This window comes from Cajanus cajan, chromosome 10, assembly GCF_000230855.2.
Source record: "Cajanus cajan strain Asha chromosome 10, NIPB_CcT2T_4, whole genome shotgun sequence".
NCBI classification, from domain to species: Eukaryota; Viridiplantae; Streptophyta; class Magnoliopsida; order Fabales; family Fabaceae; genus Cajanus; species Cajanus cajan.
Window position 1 is genome coordinate 3,464,762 of NC_138526.1, and position 16,499 is coordinate 3,481,260.

A 16,499-nucleotide genomic window follows, 5' to 3' on the forward strand; every position below is an offset into this window, starting at 1 on the left:
AAGTCTCGCTACAACGTTGCCGAGATCGAGGTTCCTGAGCCTCAGGAGGAGGAGGTTGCCCCCCTGGAGACCCGCAGGAAAAGAAAGAGGGGGGAGAAGAAGGTCGGGGGGATATCTGCCTCTCGTGATGCTAAAGAGGTGACGTCGAATGCCGCTGATGCCAGCGCAGTCGACCTCACCGGGAGTCCTCTGCCCGAGGGAGCTCCCCAAGTGGTCGTTGAAGAGGTTGCCTAGTCCGCCGAGGTTTGTGCCTTTCTTTGTGATTTCCCCTCTATACTTCCCTTTTCTTATTTTCTGACTTAGGAGAAAATTTTTGTCTTTTGTAGGCAAGGCCTGAGCCAGATGCTGTCGAGGTTCGGGTGGTGTCGAGCTCGGAGGCGCCAGGGAAGACCACCCATGTTGCTGCGCAGGCGGCCTCTGCCCCAACATCCACCGAGGTCCACAAAGAGGGGCTGAGCTCCGAGGTCCCAACACCTAATCCTGCTGCCTTGACACCACCTTCTGGTTCGTCGCAGGGGGCCCTAGGAGCAAATACCTCGCTCAACGCTTTGAGAAAGGTCGCCCTCTGTCACGGTTGGATCACGTGAGCACCTCGGCGGATATAGACTCTTTGTGGAGTGCGGGGGTGACCATAGAGACCTTCTACCCCAAGGGCTCGCTGCGCTCTGCTGATGAGGCTATGATCGAGAAGGTCGGGCCAGTGGACGACCTTGACTCCATTGAGGTCTTCCTGTAGAGGGTGATGGCGATTGTGGACCATTGGAAGCATAGGTGGTCCAAGCAGCAGGGGGACCTGGAGAAGATGAAGGGTCGAGTCTGGCCTCTGGAAGAGGAGAATCGGGCGAGGTGAAGAAGCAGAACGAGGCCGAGCTCCAAGCCATGAGGTGAGATCTCGCGAGGACTTAGAAATCTTTGGAGATCACCTTGAAGGCTAATGAGGTCTACGCCACGCAAGTTGGCGAGCTGCGGGAGCTCTCCACCTTCTCTCGGAGCCGAGTGCGTTCACTTGAGGACGAGGTCTCGACGTTGAAGACCGAATTAGGGGACGCTGCTGAGAGGCGCCTCTTTGACGAGGTGCTTCTTAGTGGCAAGGAGGAGGAGGCCTCCGCTCTAAGGGTTGATCTTGACAAGATGGCCGCGACGAAGGCGGAGCTGGAGAGGCGACTCGTCGAGACCGCGCGGCACATTTTGGTGGAGCACAAGAAGGGTTTCGTGAAGGAAGCTCGGCAGGCGAGACTACTTGCTCCTGGAATCGACCTCTCGACCATGCATGTGGAGAAGGAGGTGCGCTTTGGGAGGCTAGTAAAGGAAGACGACCTCCCCGACAGCTCGAGTGATGATGCCTCTGCTTAGGCCATTTTGGGCTTTGTAATAGCTTAGTTCATTTCATGTATTTTCTTTTCGGATTTATGCTTTTGAACTCATAAACCTTGTTGTGTATATATCATTTTTCTGAGATTTCGTCTTTGCATTTTTGATGGTTCTATTTTGACCTCTGACTTTTGTGCTCATGTGTTAGGCTTAGATTTTGCCTGTATTTGTGGTTTGAGAACACGCTTAAACGTGGCTTGGTTTAAAGTGGTTTGCCCTAAGGTTCGAACTCGACCTCGAGTAGGATAGAGTAATTTATGCTAGGGTTCGAAATCAACCTCAACCTGAGATAGAATAATTCACACCAAGGTTTGAATTCGACTTTGGTTTAAGATAAGGTAATTTGCATCAAGGCTCGAATTCGGCCTTGGATGAAGTTTTGACCACGAGGTTCGGGCTCGATCTCAGTGTTAGATAATTCGTACCAATGTTCGAACTCGACCTCGGCCTAAGGTAAAATGGATCGTACCAAGGTTCGAACTCGACCTCGGCTTAGATTAGAATGAATCGTACCAAGGTTCGAACTCGACCTCAGCTTAAAGTAAAATGAATCGTACCAAGGTTCGAACTCGACCTCGGCTTAACATAAAGCATCTTATGGTAAAATGATGTAGAGTTAAGAGACTATGAATAGAAAAAGAATGAGTCATTTTATTAATGTTGTGGGTGTGCCTCGTTAAAAACCCTCTCAGCCAAAACCCATCTTTCTGCTTTTTGGGACAAAAGACTGAGGCGGGAAAAGAGTGCACAACTCATTCTTACAATTTCAACTGAAGTAGAACTTGAGATGCGTGGCATTCCAAGTTCTTGGGATGGTTTTGCCGCTAAGCTCTTCTAGACGATACGCCCCATTTTCTAGGTTTTCTGTGATCCGGAATGGGTCATCCCAGTTCGGTGCAAGTTTTCCTTTTGATGAATCTCTACGGGCATCTCCTAGTAGTCGCCAGACCAAGTCGCCAGCCCTGAAAGAGCGAGGTCGGACTCGTGTGTTGTACCTCCTGGAGGCTCGAAGCTTGCAGGCCTCTTCATGAATCCGAGCTTCGTCTATGAGCTCTTCGATTAGGCCAAGGTTGGCTGCCATCTCTTGAGCGCTCTGCTCGCTGTCAAAAACTTGGCGTCGATGAGATGCCTCCCCGACTTCCACTGGGATCATGGCGTCAGCTCCATAAGTTAGCCTGTAAGGCATTTCCTGCATCGTAGATTGGGGGGTGCGCCTAGAGGATGCTGGGGAGCTCGTCGACCCATTGTCCTTTGGCGCTTCCTAGCCGCTTCTTGAGTTCTCGGAGGATCACTTTGTTTGTGGCTTCGCCTTGGCCATTAGTTTGGGGGTGCTCCACCGAGGTCGGGAGGTGTTTCACACCGAGCTTGCGGAGGAAGTCTTCGAAGCTCTGTGCAATGAACTATCTGCCGTTATCAGTAACGAGGGAATGCGGGATGCCAAACCTGCACACGATATTCTTCCAGGTGAACTTCTGTATGTTTTTGGTGGTGATCTTGGCGAGAGGGAATGCCTCGATCCACTTGGTGAAGTAGTCGATTGCCACCAAGAGGAATTTTAGTTGGCCCTTTACAGGGGGGAATGGTCCTAGGATGTCCATTCCCCACTGGGCGAAAGGCCATGGCAACATCATCTAGTGGAGAGCTTCGGGCGGTTGCCGATGTGCGTTGCCGAACTGCTGGCACTCCTTGGAATTTTGTACGTAGGCTTGGCAGTCTGACTTCAATGTGGGCCAGTAATACCTAGCTCGGAGTACTATGGTTGCCATTGAGCGTGCTCCGGAGTGCATGCCACATATCCGTCGATGTATCTCCTCGATGACATACATAACTTGAGGCTCGGCCAGGCATTTGAGCAATGGGGCGGAGATGCCGCGTTTGAACAGTTCGTCTATGACAATGACGAACTTAGCTGACCGTACCCTCATCTTCCGAGCTTCATCTTTATCCTAGGGTAAAGTTCCCTCCTTTAAGTAATTCCAAATACCTGTCATCCATCTGAGGTCTCCGTTGTCACTGGTGTTGACGACCTTGTCGTCTAAGCTGGGTGAATGCAGGGTCTCCTAGATGATGGTTCGATGTTGCCCAGGGTGTTTGGTGCTGGCGAGCTTCGCTAGGAGGTTGGCTTTGGCATTTTGCTCTCGTGGTACATGATGTATGGTGAACTCATCGAAGGACGAGATCTACTGTGATGCCACATGGAAGTACCTTTGGAGAAGAGTGTCCTTGGTCTGGTATGCCCCGCTGAGCTGCTCTACCATGAGCTTCGAGTCGCTGTTGCAACTCACCCTCTATGCTCCGAGGTCGTGAGCTAACCTTAGCCCTGCGAGAAGTGCTTCGTATTCTGCTTGGTTGTTTGTCACTTTGAAGCCAAACTTGAGAGATTGCTCCAAGGTGACCTGATTTGGCCCTTCCAAAATAATACATGCACCACCACCCTTAGAGTTGGAGGATCCGTCAATATGTAAAATCCATACCTGTTGTTCGTCGGCGGAGGTTGGAGTTAATTCGGCCACAAAGTCTGCCAGGCATTAGGCTTTTAGGGCGTCGCGGCTTTCATACTTGATGCCGAACTCAGACAGTTCTACCGACCATGATATTATCCGTCCGGCCAGCTCCGGCTTTCTCAAGATTTGTTTGACTGGGTAGTCAGTTTTGACGACCACCTGGTGGCTTTGAAAGTAAGGTCGGAGATGCCGAGCTGCGGTGACCAGCACTAGTGCGAGTTTCTCAATCATCTGATATCGTTTCTCTGTGTCTTGGAGAACTCGGCTGATAAAATAGATCGGCGTTTGCACTTTCTGGTGCTCTTGTACTATAACTGCACTGATTGCGCCTTCTGCCATGGCCAAGTAGAAGAGGAGGTCGGCATGGTGATCCGGCCTCTAGAGGATTGGCGGAGTCATGAGGAAGGCTTTGAAGCTCTTGAAAGCCTCTTCGCACTGGTCCGTCCACTCAAAATTCTTCAGCTTCCGCAGTAGGGTGAAAATGGGCCCTGCTTTCTCTACCAACCTGGGGATGAAACGTGAAAGACAGACCAACCTTCTTGCCAGGCGTTGGACGTCTTTCACGGTCTATGGGCTCTGCATCTGGATGATGGCTTTGCATTTCTCCGGGTTGGCCTCAATGCCCCTGCTGGTGATTATGAAACCAAGGAATTTACCTCCCTGGACATCAAAGACACACTTCTCTAGGTTGAGACGCATGTTGTGCTTCCTGATCTAACTGAACACCTCGGCTAAGTCGGCAGTATGACCTTCGGCAGAGGTGGTTTTGACCACCATGTCGTCAATGTAGACCTCCATATTCCGCCTAATCTGTTGGTGGAAAACCTTGTTCATCAGTCGTTGGTAAGTGACCCCTGCGTTTTTGAGACCGAATGGCATTACTCGGTAGCAAAAATTGGCGTGGTTAGTGATGAATGACATGTGCACTTCGTCTGGTGGGTACATCATGATCTGGTTGTACCCGGAGTAGGCATCTAGGAAGATAAGGAGGGCGTGCCCGGATGCTCCATCGACCAGTCTGTCGATGCTCGGTAAGGGGTACGAGTCCTTGGGGCATGCTTTATTCAAGCCGGTGTAGTCGACGCACATACGTCACTTCCCCGAGCTCTTCTTCACCAGTACCATGTTTGCCAGCCACGTGGTGTACCTGACTTCGATGGATGAAGCCCGCATTCAACAATTTTTGTGTCTCGGTGATGATAGCTTCTCGTCTTTCGCCATCAAACTTCTTCTTTCTCTGGGCCACTGGTTTTGCCTCCTTGTGGATTGCCAGCCTGTGACAGATAAAGTTAGCGTCGATACCTAGCATGTCGGCGCTGGACCAAGTAAAGAGGTCGGCGTTCTTGGAAATTTCGGCCTCGATTTGCCGTCGCAACTCTGGGTTTAGTTGCTTGCTTATGTTGGTGTATTGCCCAGGAAGCTTTCCAATCTGGAGGTCATCGAGCTCGTCGATGGGACTCGGCCGTTCATCATAGGAGTCCTACCTCAGATCTAGGTCAGTGATGTCCACGTGGGTGATATGAGCCACTGTGGGAGGGTCACTTTTGCGACGCTCTTCGGATGGCGAGACTTTCATACTTTCGGCGTAACACTGCCGAGCTGTCTTCTGGTTTGCTCGGACGGAGACAATCTTGCCACCATTCCTTGGGAATTTCATGGTGAGGTGTGGGGTAGACACCACTGCTCCTAGTTGGTTGAGGGTAGGCATGTCGATGATGATGTTATACGACGTATTGGCCTCGACGAGGAGGTAGCGGACCATGATCCTCCATGAATCGAGAGAAGTTCCGAAGGTTGTCAAAAGATCCACGTACCCTCGAGTGTGAACCCGTTCTCCTGCAAAACCAACTAGCGGTTCTATGTGAGGTTGGATAAGGGAGTGAGGGATGTCTAACTTGAGGAACGTCGGTCAGTATAGGACGTTAGCCGAGCTTCCTTGGTCGATCAGCGTCTTGTGGACCTCCCAATTGGCTACCTCTATGGTGATGACCATTGGATCATCCTGGTTGGGGCAGACGCCAGTATAGTCGTCGTCGGTGAAGGTTATCGGTGGTGTGCTTTGGTGCGGGACCGAGGTAGCGGAGTGAACATTGTTGATACTGCGTAAGTGTCGTTTTCGCGCTGAGCTGCTAGAGCCTCCCCCTGCGAAGCCACCTGCAATTGTGTTGATAACTCCCTGCAAGGGGGCTGATCCTGTTTCTTGGCTTACCTCGGCCTACACCGCGCCACCCGCATTTTGTTGCGATCTGGAGGGTTGGTCTGTGCGAGTGCCTGAACCGCGACCTCGCCCCCACCCTCGTTCGTTGTAGCCCCCTCAGTGAGCTTGCTGCCGTTGGACGTATTGTCCGAGGAGTCCCGCCTAGACGAGCTCCTCTATACGATCTCGGAGTGTACGACATTCCTCGGTTGTGTGACTGTGATTTCTGTGGTACTGACAGTATTTCGATTTGTCCGCGCTGTTGGGGCTGTGTCCCGACGGTGGCAAGGTGAGCAGGTTACTGTTGCTGGCCTCTTCCAGGATGTGTACTCGAGGTGCATTCAGGGGAGTGTAGAAGTCATACCTCCCCCCTTTGCTTTCCCGAGCAGTCTTCTTGAACTGACTGTCGTTAGTAACCTTCACTTTATCCTTGTGGCCTTGGTCCGACTTCGCCTGCGACTTTTCGCGAACCTGGTCACGAAAAGCAGAGTGCTTTCCATTTGGATGTAGCCTGAAGCTCGGGCATGGAGTTTGTCCATGTCCGTGGGGGTCACCGACACAGGCTGTCGACAAACGGTCCTAGCTTAAGTGCCATGAGCATGGCGTGTAGGGCAACCTCGGGATTCAAATTTCGAATCTTAATCGAGATGTTGGCAAAGCTCTATGAATGTCCTCAATGGTTCGTCATCGCTCTGTTTGAGACTGGCCAAAGCGGCTGACGTAATGTGATGAGGCCGACTCATTGCATACTGTGCCGCAAACCGTCTGACCAGGGTGTCAAAGCTGTCAATTGATCCTGCCGGTAGTTGGGCATACCAGGCGAGCGCTGCACCCTTGTGGGAGGTTGGAAAAACCCTACACAGAACATCATCGCCATTAGTGTATAGGTTTACCTGCGTGACGTATAGGTCGATGTGCTCGTCTGTATCCGTCGTGCCGTCGTAGCGGTCGAGGTGGAGGGGCTTCCAGCCAAAAGGTAGAGGCGTCTCCATGATGCCGTCCACAAAGGGATGGCGACGAATGCTCGCCCGATTTCCAGGGGCCTGGGCAGGAGCATTGCTGACTTCATGGGCCGACCTATTCGTTGGTGCGTGCGATCGATGTGGGGCAAGCTGGGGAGTCGGTGCCCTAGGTGCAGTTGGGGGTTGAGAGACCGAGTGCCCCTCCTCTTCATGTTGACTACTCGGTGGAGGGGACTGATCAGAGGGCACCGAGGAAGCTGGGCGCGAATACGCTCATTCTCGACGCGCAGCGCCGCTAGGTTAGCCTTGTTCGCGGTACGCAGCGCTGCTAGGTCAGTTTCGTGCTTGGCACGAATGTTTTGTAGATCGCGGTGTGTTGCTGCCGCATTTGTTCGACCTACTCGATCAACCTTCTCAATGTTGCTTCGTTGTCCATGCTTGTCATGCGATCTACGTCGTCTGTTACTCGTCTACTATGGCTTCGGGTGAAAACCATAAGCGTGGCCAATAAGAGCTGTCTTGATCGCTCCACGGTGGGCACTAAATGTTCTTACTGGAGATCGGTCATAAGGGACGATTTGCTGGGTAAGATCGTTGAGCCTCCTTCACTGGGTACGCTTGCTGTTCCAAGGCGGGGATGGTACCTGCAAAAGAGACTCCGATGCTAAAGTTAGTGTTTGTGGGTGTATGAGTCTCGTATAAGTAATGCACGTACCTTTGTGTGAATTAGGGTTTCATTGGGCCTTGGGCCTTGGATCAGTTATGACCTATTTGGATGTCGGGCTAACGTCGCCTAGCGCGTGTCCAAGGTCACTCCACGCTGAGATGCCGAGCTCGAGCTCGGCATAGCAGTACGGATAGTACAACATCATTAAAAAAATAATCATTATAAGATTTAATTTTTTTAATTTAATTATTTATCATAATATTTTTAGTCACCGTATTGACCAAAAAATATATTTTTAATTAAAATATATTTTAAAATTATTTATGATTAAAATATATTTTAAAATTTTAGTTAATTCATTATAATATTTTAAAATAAATATTACTAAAAATTGTCATCTTAAATTTATTATTTTTATAAATTAATTGATGATAAAAAAAATAACATACTAATATATGGTTTTAAATTTAATATGAAAATATTACGATGTAATTAGATAAAATTTTAAATTAGTATTTTATTAATGATTGATAATTAGAAAATAAAACAAGAATAAATACATTTTTTGAATTTTATATCTTAGATTTAAGATGAATAAATATATTAATTTAATTAATAATTTATTTAAAATACTAAAATTTAATTTATAAAAATAATATTTTATAAGAGAAGGGTTATAATAACACCAATGTAACTTTTATTAAATGTGAATTTTATAAATTCAATCGTTAGATTAAAAGTTTTCTACTCTTAGCTCATATATACAAAATTTTATATTAATTCAAGATGATTTGATACTTCATTCTTGTAAAATAAAATTGACGTAATATATATATTTCAAAATATACTAAAATATGAATACTTTGAGTACCTTCAAGTTGTTGTTCAATTTTAACAAAATTTGATATAAACATATAAAGTGATATGAACTTTTAATCTACGGTTGAATTTACAAAATTCACATTTAATATAACATTATTGAGCGGTGTAATACTTAGTAAAAGTTACACTAGTGTTATTCCAGTCCTTATCATTTTAAAATATATAAATTATTATTTAAACTTTTAAATTTATAATAATTAATTCAAATTGTATCATAATACTAATTTTAAATAGAAATAATTAGATTGTTAATTATATAAGTAAGTATATATATATATATATAAATAAATATTAATTAAATATAATATTATTATTATTATTGGTAATATATTTTTATATTTTTATAGCGGTCTGGACATACCAAAATGAGAGGGATCCAAAAATAGTATAAGTATGAGATTGTACTTAAATGAATTAATTTGTACTACTTATACTGATAACATGCATTAGCTTTTCTGTAACCTATCTCATTAGAACTCCAGCGTACTTGACCTGGAGTAGTATAGGGATGGGTGACCTTCTGGGAAGTTTCCCAGAAAATGTGCAATAAGGACAAAACATGTTGAAAAGTGAAGTGTAATGAAATAACATCTTTGTGAGGCCAAATATGAGGGTTATTACATTAATAAATTTATTAAAATTAAATAAAAAATTCCTTAAAGTTATCTACGGATAAAATCCGTAGATAATAACTTTCGTGAGTTATCTACAGAAAATTTCGTAGATAACGTTATCTACGAAAAGTTCCATAGATAACGTTATCTACGACCTTATTATTTACGGATTTTTTTCGTAGATAATTGACACTTATCTACGGATTTTCATGTTTATCTTCGAATTTTTCGTAGATAATCTTGATTTTTCTTGTAGTGACTTGATTTTGATAAAGAGAAAAGATATCAAGTAAAAAATAGAGCAGAAAAATATAAAGAGTATAAAAAATAAAGTGAAAATAATTATCATTTAGTAAGAGAGAAATAGAGTATAAATGTAATAGAAGTTGATTTTTTTTATAAATAATTTTATTTACATGTATATTTTTAAAATAAATAAATAAATAAATTTTGGTAAATAATTTATTTTAACACAATGAATATTTTTATTTATTTATTTATTATTGTTTTCAAATAAATAAATTTATAATACTAATAAATAATTTTATTTAAAGCATAAAAGAATTTTTTTTCATGTTATTATTATTATTATTAAAAATTATATTATTTATTAATTTAATTTAAATGATATATATTTATTATTTTTGTATACACAAATTTTAAGGCGTTTTTATTCTTTATTTATTATGAAAATTGTACTATTTCTTTTTTAATAGATGATAATTTAATAATTTTATTTAATTAATTTAAATAAAAATTATTAATTCCCAATAAAAGAACTATAATATAACTACTTTATAACTTTCACATCTCACAATATTAACAAGACACAAAGTGAAATAATTTCTTATTTTCGTGTATATAATTTTTAAACTATTTTATTTTTAAATTTTTAAATAATAAAAAATAATATTAAAAACTAACTATTCATACAAATCTAAAACTCAAATTCGAGAATTCAAAGTTTAAATATTAAATATAACATCAATGAATTTAATAAAAATTAATAATTTTTAAGTATATTTAAATAAATATAAAGATATAAAATAATTCGACTTCATTATATATATATATATATATATATATATATATATATATATATATATATATATATATATACCAATAATGACAGAAGCATGAATATAACTATTGACATGATAAAGAAAAGTAAGATCATAATGAAACACTTACAAAGAGAAAGAGAAAGGTAGCAAGAAGAATTGAAGACGGTGAAATAGCAAAACAAGCTTTTTTATTATCTTATAACACTCGATGCCATGACATACATCGAAGAGTCCTTTTTATAGCAAACCATACATGTCTAATTTACATATAAGGGTATTGAATACCCTGAATTATTAAGGGCATAGCTAGAAAATGAAATATAGTATAAACATCATTACAAAGAAACCTAGTATATAGTTATAGATAAGCAAATGACAAAAGCATCTTTTGAAATGGCAGTGGCATCTTCTTTATCTCTTGTCTATGGCAGAAGGATTTTTGAAACACTTCTTATCTTCGAGAGAAAAATCTTGTCCTTTAAAGAATTTTGAATAATTTGGTCTAGGCATCTTATCTCTTGAGAATCTTGGTCTGAGCATCTTATCTTTTGAGAATCTTGGTCTGAATATCTTATCTCATGAAATCTTATCTGTTATCCTTTTGAAATCTTAAAGTCTTCAATCAAACATGTTGTAGGGATTAGCAGAAATGGAGTCAGATGATCTAGTTTCTTCCTTTTGAGATGGATCTTGCATTGCTTGAATTAATTTTAATCTTTCCTCAAATTCATCTTGTGATGCGGCTAATGCTAATTCGGCCATAATCTTACTCTTTTCATCTAATTGAATTTTTAAAAACCTTTTCTTTTTCCAATGTTTTGAGTAAAACATTGGTGGCGACTCCAAGAACTTATTTTCAAAACCATTAATTAAGGATTAGTCTGGTGTCCGGGCATTCCTTAATTGATGGAATTTTCAAAAGGATTTCTAAACCATAGGTCGCAAGATCGGAAATTTTTGGGTTGCGACAGGCATCCACATAATCATAATAGGAATATTGTTGGGGCTCAAAGGTTCTTGAAAAGTTATTAGTTTTATAAAGAGGTTGAATTTGAGGAAAGATTAAAATTAATTCAAGTTATTGGCTTTATAAGGAGGTTCTTGAAAATTTATTGGTTGTAGCTGAAAAGAGTAAGATTATGGCCGAATTAGCATTAGCCACATCACAAGATGAATTTGAGGAAAGATTAAAATTAATTCAAGCAATGCAAGATCCATTTCAAAAGGAAGAAACTGGATCATCTGACTCCGTTTCTACTAATCCCTACAACATGTTTGATTGAAGACTTTAAGATTTCAAAAGGATAATAGATAAGATTTTAAGAGATAAGATGTTCAGACCAAGATTCTCAAGAGATAAGATGCTCAGACCAAGATTCTCAAGAGATAAGATGCTTAGACCAAGATTCTCAAGAGATAGGATACCTAGATCAAATTATTCAAAATGCTTTAAAGGACAAGATTTTTCTCTCGAAGATAAGAAATGTTTCAAAAATCCTTCTGCCATAGACAAGACATAAAGAAGATGCCCCTGCCATTTCAAAAGATGCTTTTGTCATTTCCTTATCTATAACTATATACTAGGTTTCTTTGTAATGATGTTTATACTATATTTCATTTTCTAGCTATGCCCTTAATAATTCAGGGTATTCAATACCCTTATATGTAAATTAGACATGTATGATTTGCTATAAAAAAGACTCTTCAATGTATGTTGTAACACCCCAATTTCCTTAAAAGGATATTTTTTATTAATAATGGCATTTTCGTAATTATTGATGGCATTTTCGTAATTTTATAAAGGTATTAGGGGTATTTGAGTAACTCGGAACGGGCTGTTCCGAAAGTGGAACGGGCCGTTCTGAGCATTTAAAATAAGCTAAAATTTTAGGTTGGGAACGGGCCCAGAACGGGCCGTTCCAACAAGGAGAACGAGACGTTCCGGAGGGAGAACGGGCCGTTCTGCTGAGTTTGAGAACGGGCCGTTCTGGTTTCAGAACGGGCCGTTCTGCTTTTTGAGAACGGGGCGTTCCGATTTTGGAACGGGTCGTTCCAGTTGAGAAATTTGCCCACGTTTGAAGGATCCGGAACGGGCCGTTCCGAAATCAGTACGGCCGTTCCGGTTGCGCCAGGAGGCCTATAAATAGGGCAAGGGGGGTGAAAAATTTATATTGAGCAAGAAGTGGTAATCTTAGAGAGAGAAAGAGGAGAGAGAGAGAGAGAGAGAGAAAGAAAAAGAGAGAGAGGGAAAGCAAAAAAAGGGGATCCAGAGGAGGAGATCCTGCCCAAGTTCCAACTCCGCCTATCCAGGTAAGGGGGGGAGTGAGAACCTCGCTCAAGGGTGTGGGGATAATTGTTGGATAGTTGTTTGTCGGATTGGCTCCCAATCCTTTGTCGTTATTCTGTTTAATTTCTATTTACTCTACTTTGCTTTTTGTTGAAGGTGCCGTTGTTCTGTCTAAATTTCTATTTACTCTACTTTGCTTTTTGTTGAAGGTGTCGTTGTTCTGTCCGATTTTCTATTTATTCTACTTTGTTTTTGTTGAAAGTGCCGTTGTTCTGTCTGATTTTCTATTTACTCTACCTTTTTCTTTGTTGAAGTAATAAATGAATATGAAATTAATGTTAATAATACATGAGTTTTAATATGAATAAGAATGCTCTCTGAATCTCTGTGAATACCTATGCGGACCTTATGAGGAGTATTGATGACACGACCTTGTGAAATATGGACAAATGACATGAGACATATGAATGGACTATTGAGACATGTGATTATGAGACTATGACAAATGAGGACATGATGTAATAAATGAAATTATGTAACAAGTTAAATATTGAGTCAATGAGATTATGATGGTATGGCATGCATCATACGCATATATTATTCCAGGTGTGCCGCTGAGGCCGCATACCAGTGATGTAACTTGCTAACGAGGTGTACCTTGGGGTCACCAGTGATGTAACTTGCTAACGAGGTGTACCTTGGGGTCACCAGTGATGTAACATGCTAACAAGGTGTACCTTAGGGTCACCAGTGATGTAACATGCTAACAAGGTGTACCTTAGGGTCACCAGTGATGTAACTTGTAACCAGGTGTACCTTAGGGTCACCAGTGATGTAACCAGGTGTACCTTTGGGTCACCAGTGATGATATGTGAAACTTCCGTATGGCGCCACATGCATGCATTTATAAGATGAGTCCATGACATCATTGCATGATAAATGAATGTATTTGTAATATTGATGATGTATGTGTATTGTTTACATGCGAATTATATTTGTTGTGTGTGTGTGGGTGCTATCTAACCTTTATTCTTCACCTGAAACTGAGTGAGATGTTTCTCACTCCCTTGTTGTTTTTGTATATGTTTTAAATTATGTTGCAGATGATCAACATCATGGGGATGTTGGTGATGAGGCTTAAGGCTTCAGTGGGGCATGCTCTGATAGGATGTGACATCGGGCATAGCTAGGCTTGTTTTTTTTATGGATGTTATTGTTTTAAAAGCTTTAATTTTCTCTTCTTATGTAATTTTGAACGTTCTTGAGAAAAGACCAAAATGTACATCTTTGTTATATTTATTATTATATGATTTGGGAGTATAAATTAATCCCTAACTAGGAGGCACTGCCACCTTTACTGGAGTTAATTTATATTTCCTTTATTATTATTTGTATATATATGATTTCTTGTTTTTCACTAAATTGTATTGAAAATCTTAACTTCTTCTCTTTTATAATTTCTACACTGGAGTTATGATTTATGAGTTACGAATGTGAATCTTCTACCTTGTGATATTTGAAATATTTGTCAACTATGAAAGATTTTATTTACCCAAAAAGAAGAAAAGAAATATTTTATTGTTACATTTGTTGTATATTAATAATGGGGTAGAGGGTGTCACATATGTCAGGGCATCGAGTGTTCTAAGATAATAAAAAAGCTTGTTTTACTATTTCACCGTCTTCAATTCCTCTTGCTACCTTTCTCTTTCTCTTTGTAAGTGTTTCATTATGATCTTACTTTTCTTTATCATGTTAATAGTTATATTCATGCTTCCATCATTAATGGTATCAGAGCCTAGTTAAGGGTTTAGGGTTTTGAGTTTTGGGTATATATATATGCTAGCCAAGACTTGAGAAGGAAAATTTCGTGTACATCCCTTCATATTTAAGGTGAGATTTTTGATAGTAAATCCTACGTGAATTCATGTTTTCTTCCCTCATCTTATCTTATATCAAACACAACTCTAATTTTTAACTTAAGTCTTCTTCTTCACATTTCTCTCCCTTCTTTTTCATTTTCTTCTTCCCAACACACCCAAAATAACCAAGCACCAGGATAATAAAATTCTAAAAATTTAGTGATAGAATACGTAATTTTAATGTTGCATGATATTTTCATTTCTGAAAGCAGCATGATAAAATTTATAATATTATAAAATATATAATTTCAAAATTTATAAAATGATAAAAGATGACTGTAAAAAATTATAATTAAATATATTTATTTTGAAGAGAATCGAGTTTATGTGAAACTTTGGACTTTTTTTTTTAATATATCATTTTTCTTTTTTATTTTTCTAAATAACCTGACCCTCATTTTATTTATCAAAATGACCCATTTACTATTTAATGTGAGAAAGCAGTTACCATCTATTTTTATAAATCATACATAAGCCGTATGAGAAATCGGTTTGTTAACAACCGATTTCTCAACCGGTTGACACCTTTTTTTTTTTCGTTTTCGTTTTTTGTTTTTTTTGTTTTTGTTTTTATTTTTTGTTTTTTGTTTTTTTTTTTATTTTTGGTTTTTGGTTTTGGTTTTTTTTTTGTTTTTGTTTTTTATTTTTTGTTTTTTGTTTTTATTTTTGATTTTTTTCCAGATTTTTAATTTTCTTATTTTCGTATTTTAATTTTAAATTTTAAGTTTTTTAAAAAAAATTAGTATTTTTAAATAAAATAATTTAGTTAAGTTTTTAGAATAAAAATAAATAATGAAATAATTATTAAATAAATAAATAATGAAATAAATATTAATTACTTTTATTTTTTGATTTTTTTCTAGATTTGTTATTTATTTTGTTTTTCAGTTTATAAAATTTAGATTTAAAAAAAAATTATAATGAAATTTTAAAAAATTTATTTACCTATTTTTTGTTGTTTTATTTTGATTTTTAAATTTTTTATTTTCAGATTTGTTAATTTTTTTCTTTTTCAGTTTTTAATATTCAAATTTTTTAAAAAATTATAATGAAATTTTAAATAATTAATTTAGTTATTTTAATTTTAGATTATAAAAATGTATTTAAAATTAAATTTAAAGAATAAAATTAAATAAAATTAATTTTAAATAGAATATTTAAAAAAGAAAATATTATGATAAATAACAACTTTAAATAAAAATAACATTAATTGAGATGAACAACTTGAAATAAAAACAAAATACAACAACAAAATAGGAGATCGAATAAAAAAGAACAACAACAAAATTACAATCCAGGAAATTACAATCCAACTTTAATGATGTCTATGCCCACCCGTTCCACATCTCGGAGGTTGTCGATTCCTTGTTGGGTTTCGACGACCTCGTCATGTTTTATATTAACAGTATCGGTGACTGGATTTGATGAACCACTTCCACCGACCTCAGAGTGATAAGAAGAAAATGAAGGGAAATTCATGCTTTGCATGTAATTATATGCACTTTGTGGCGTGTGTACGTCGACGCCGAAAAGATTGCTCATGAAGTCCCCCGTTGGAGTTGTTGTTGATGGTGGTGTGTACATGAATTGTTCATGGTGTGTATGAAATGATGGATAAGACTGAGGATGTTGTTTCACACTATAAGGTGGGTGATTATCTCCAGCTATTGGGAATGCTGTTGCAGTTGTTGTTGGGAGTTGCGTACTAGAAGTGGATGCATGAGATGAAGAATACTGGCTACAAAGAAATAATTTAGAATTAGTACGAAACCATTGTAAATACTCCGGAGTGTGTTGGAGAGGCCCCTGAAGTGGTTCCCCAAAAATAACATGTTTGCGTCTGTCTTTCCAAATGGAAATCCAGTCTGCATGTTGTTGAGCCCAGTTGGTGTCGCTATGTCTTTTCATGTCTATGTCGTGCATTTTATCAAGATTATGAGCTTCGTTGGGGATTGGTTTCCATAAGCCAAATTGCAATTGGACTCTATCAGTTTGATGCCAGACTACAACTGCAAATGAAGTTAAAGCA

The 16,499-nt window shown here is 39.5% G+C and overlaps 1 protein-coding gene across 1 annotated transcript; it reads right to left on the reverse strand.

Annotated features, from left to right (window-relative positions):
- Positions 1 to 2,137: 2,137 nt before the first annotated feature.
- On the reverse strand, positions 2,138 to 2,566 carry LOC145952273 (uncharacterized). The gene has a single exon (XM_083064608.1). The coding sequence runs from the start codon at positions 2,564 to 2,566 to the stop codon at positions 2,138 to 2,140; it is 429 nt and encodes a 142-aa protein (XP_082920734.1).
- Between the last annotated feature and the right edge of the window lie 13,933 nt (positions 2,567 to 16,499).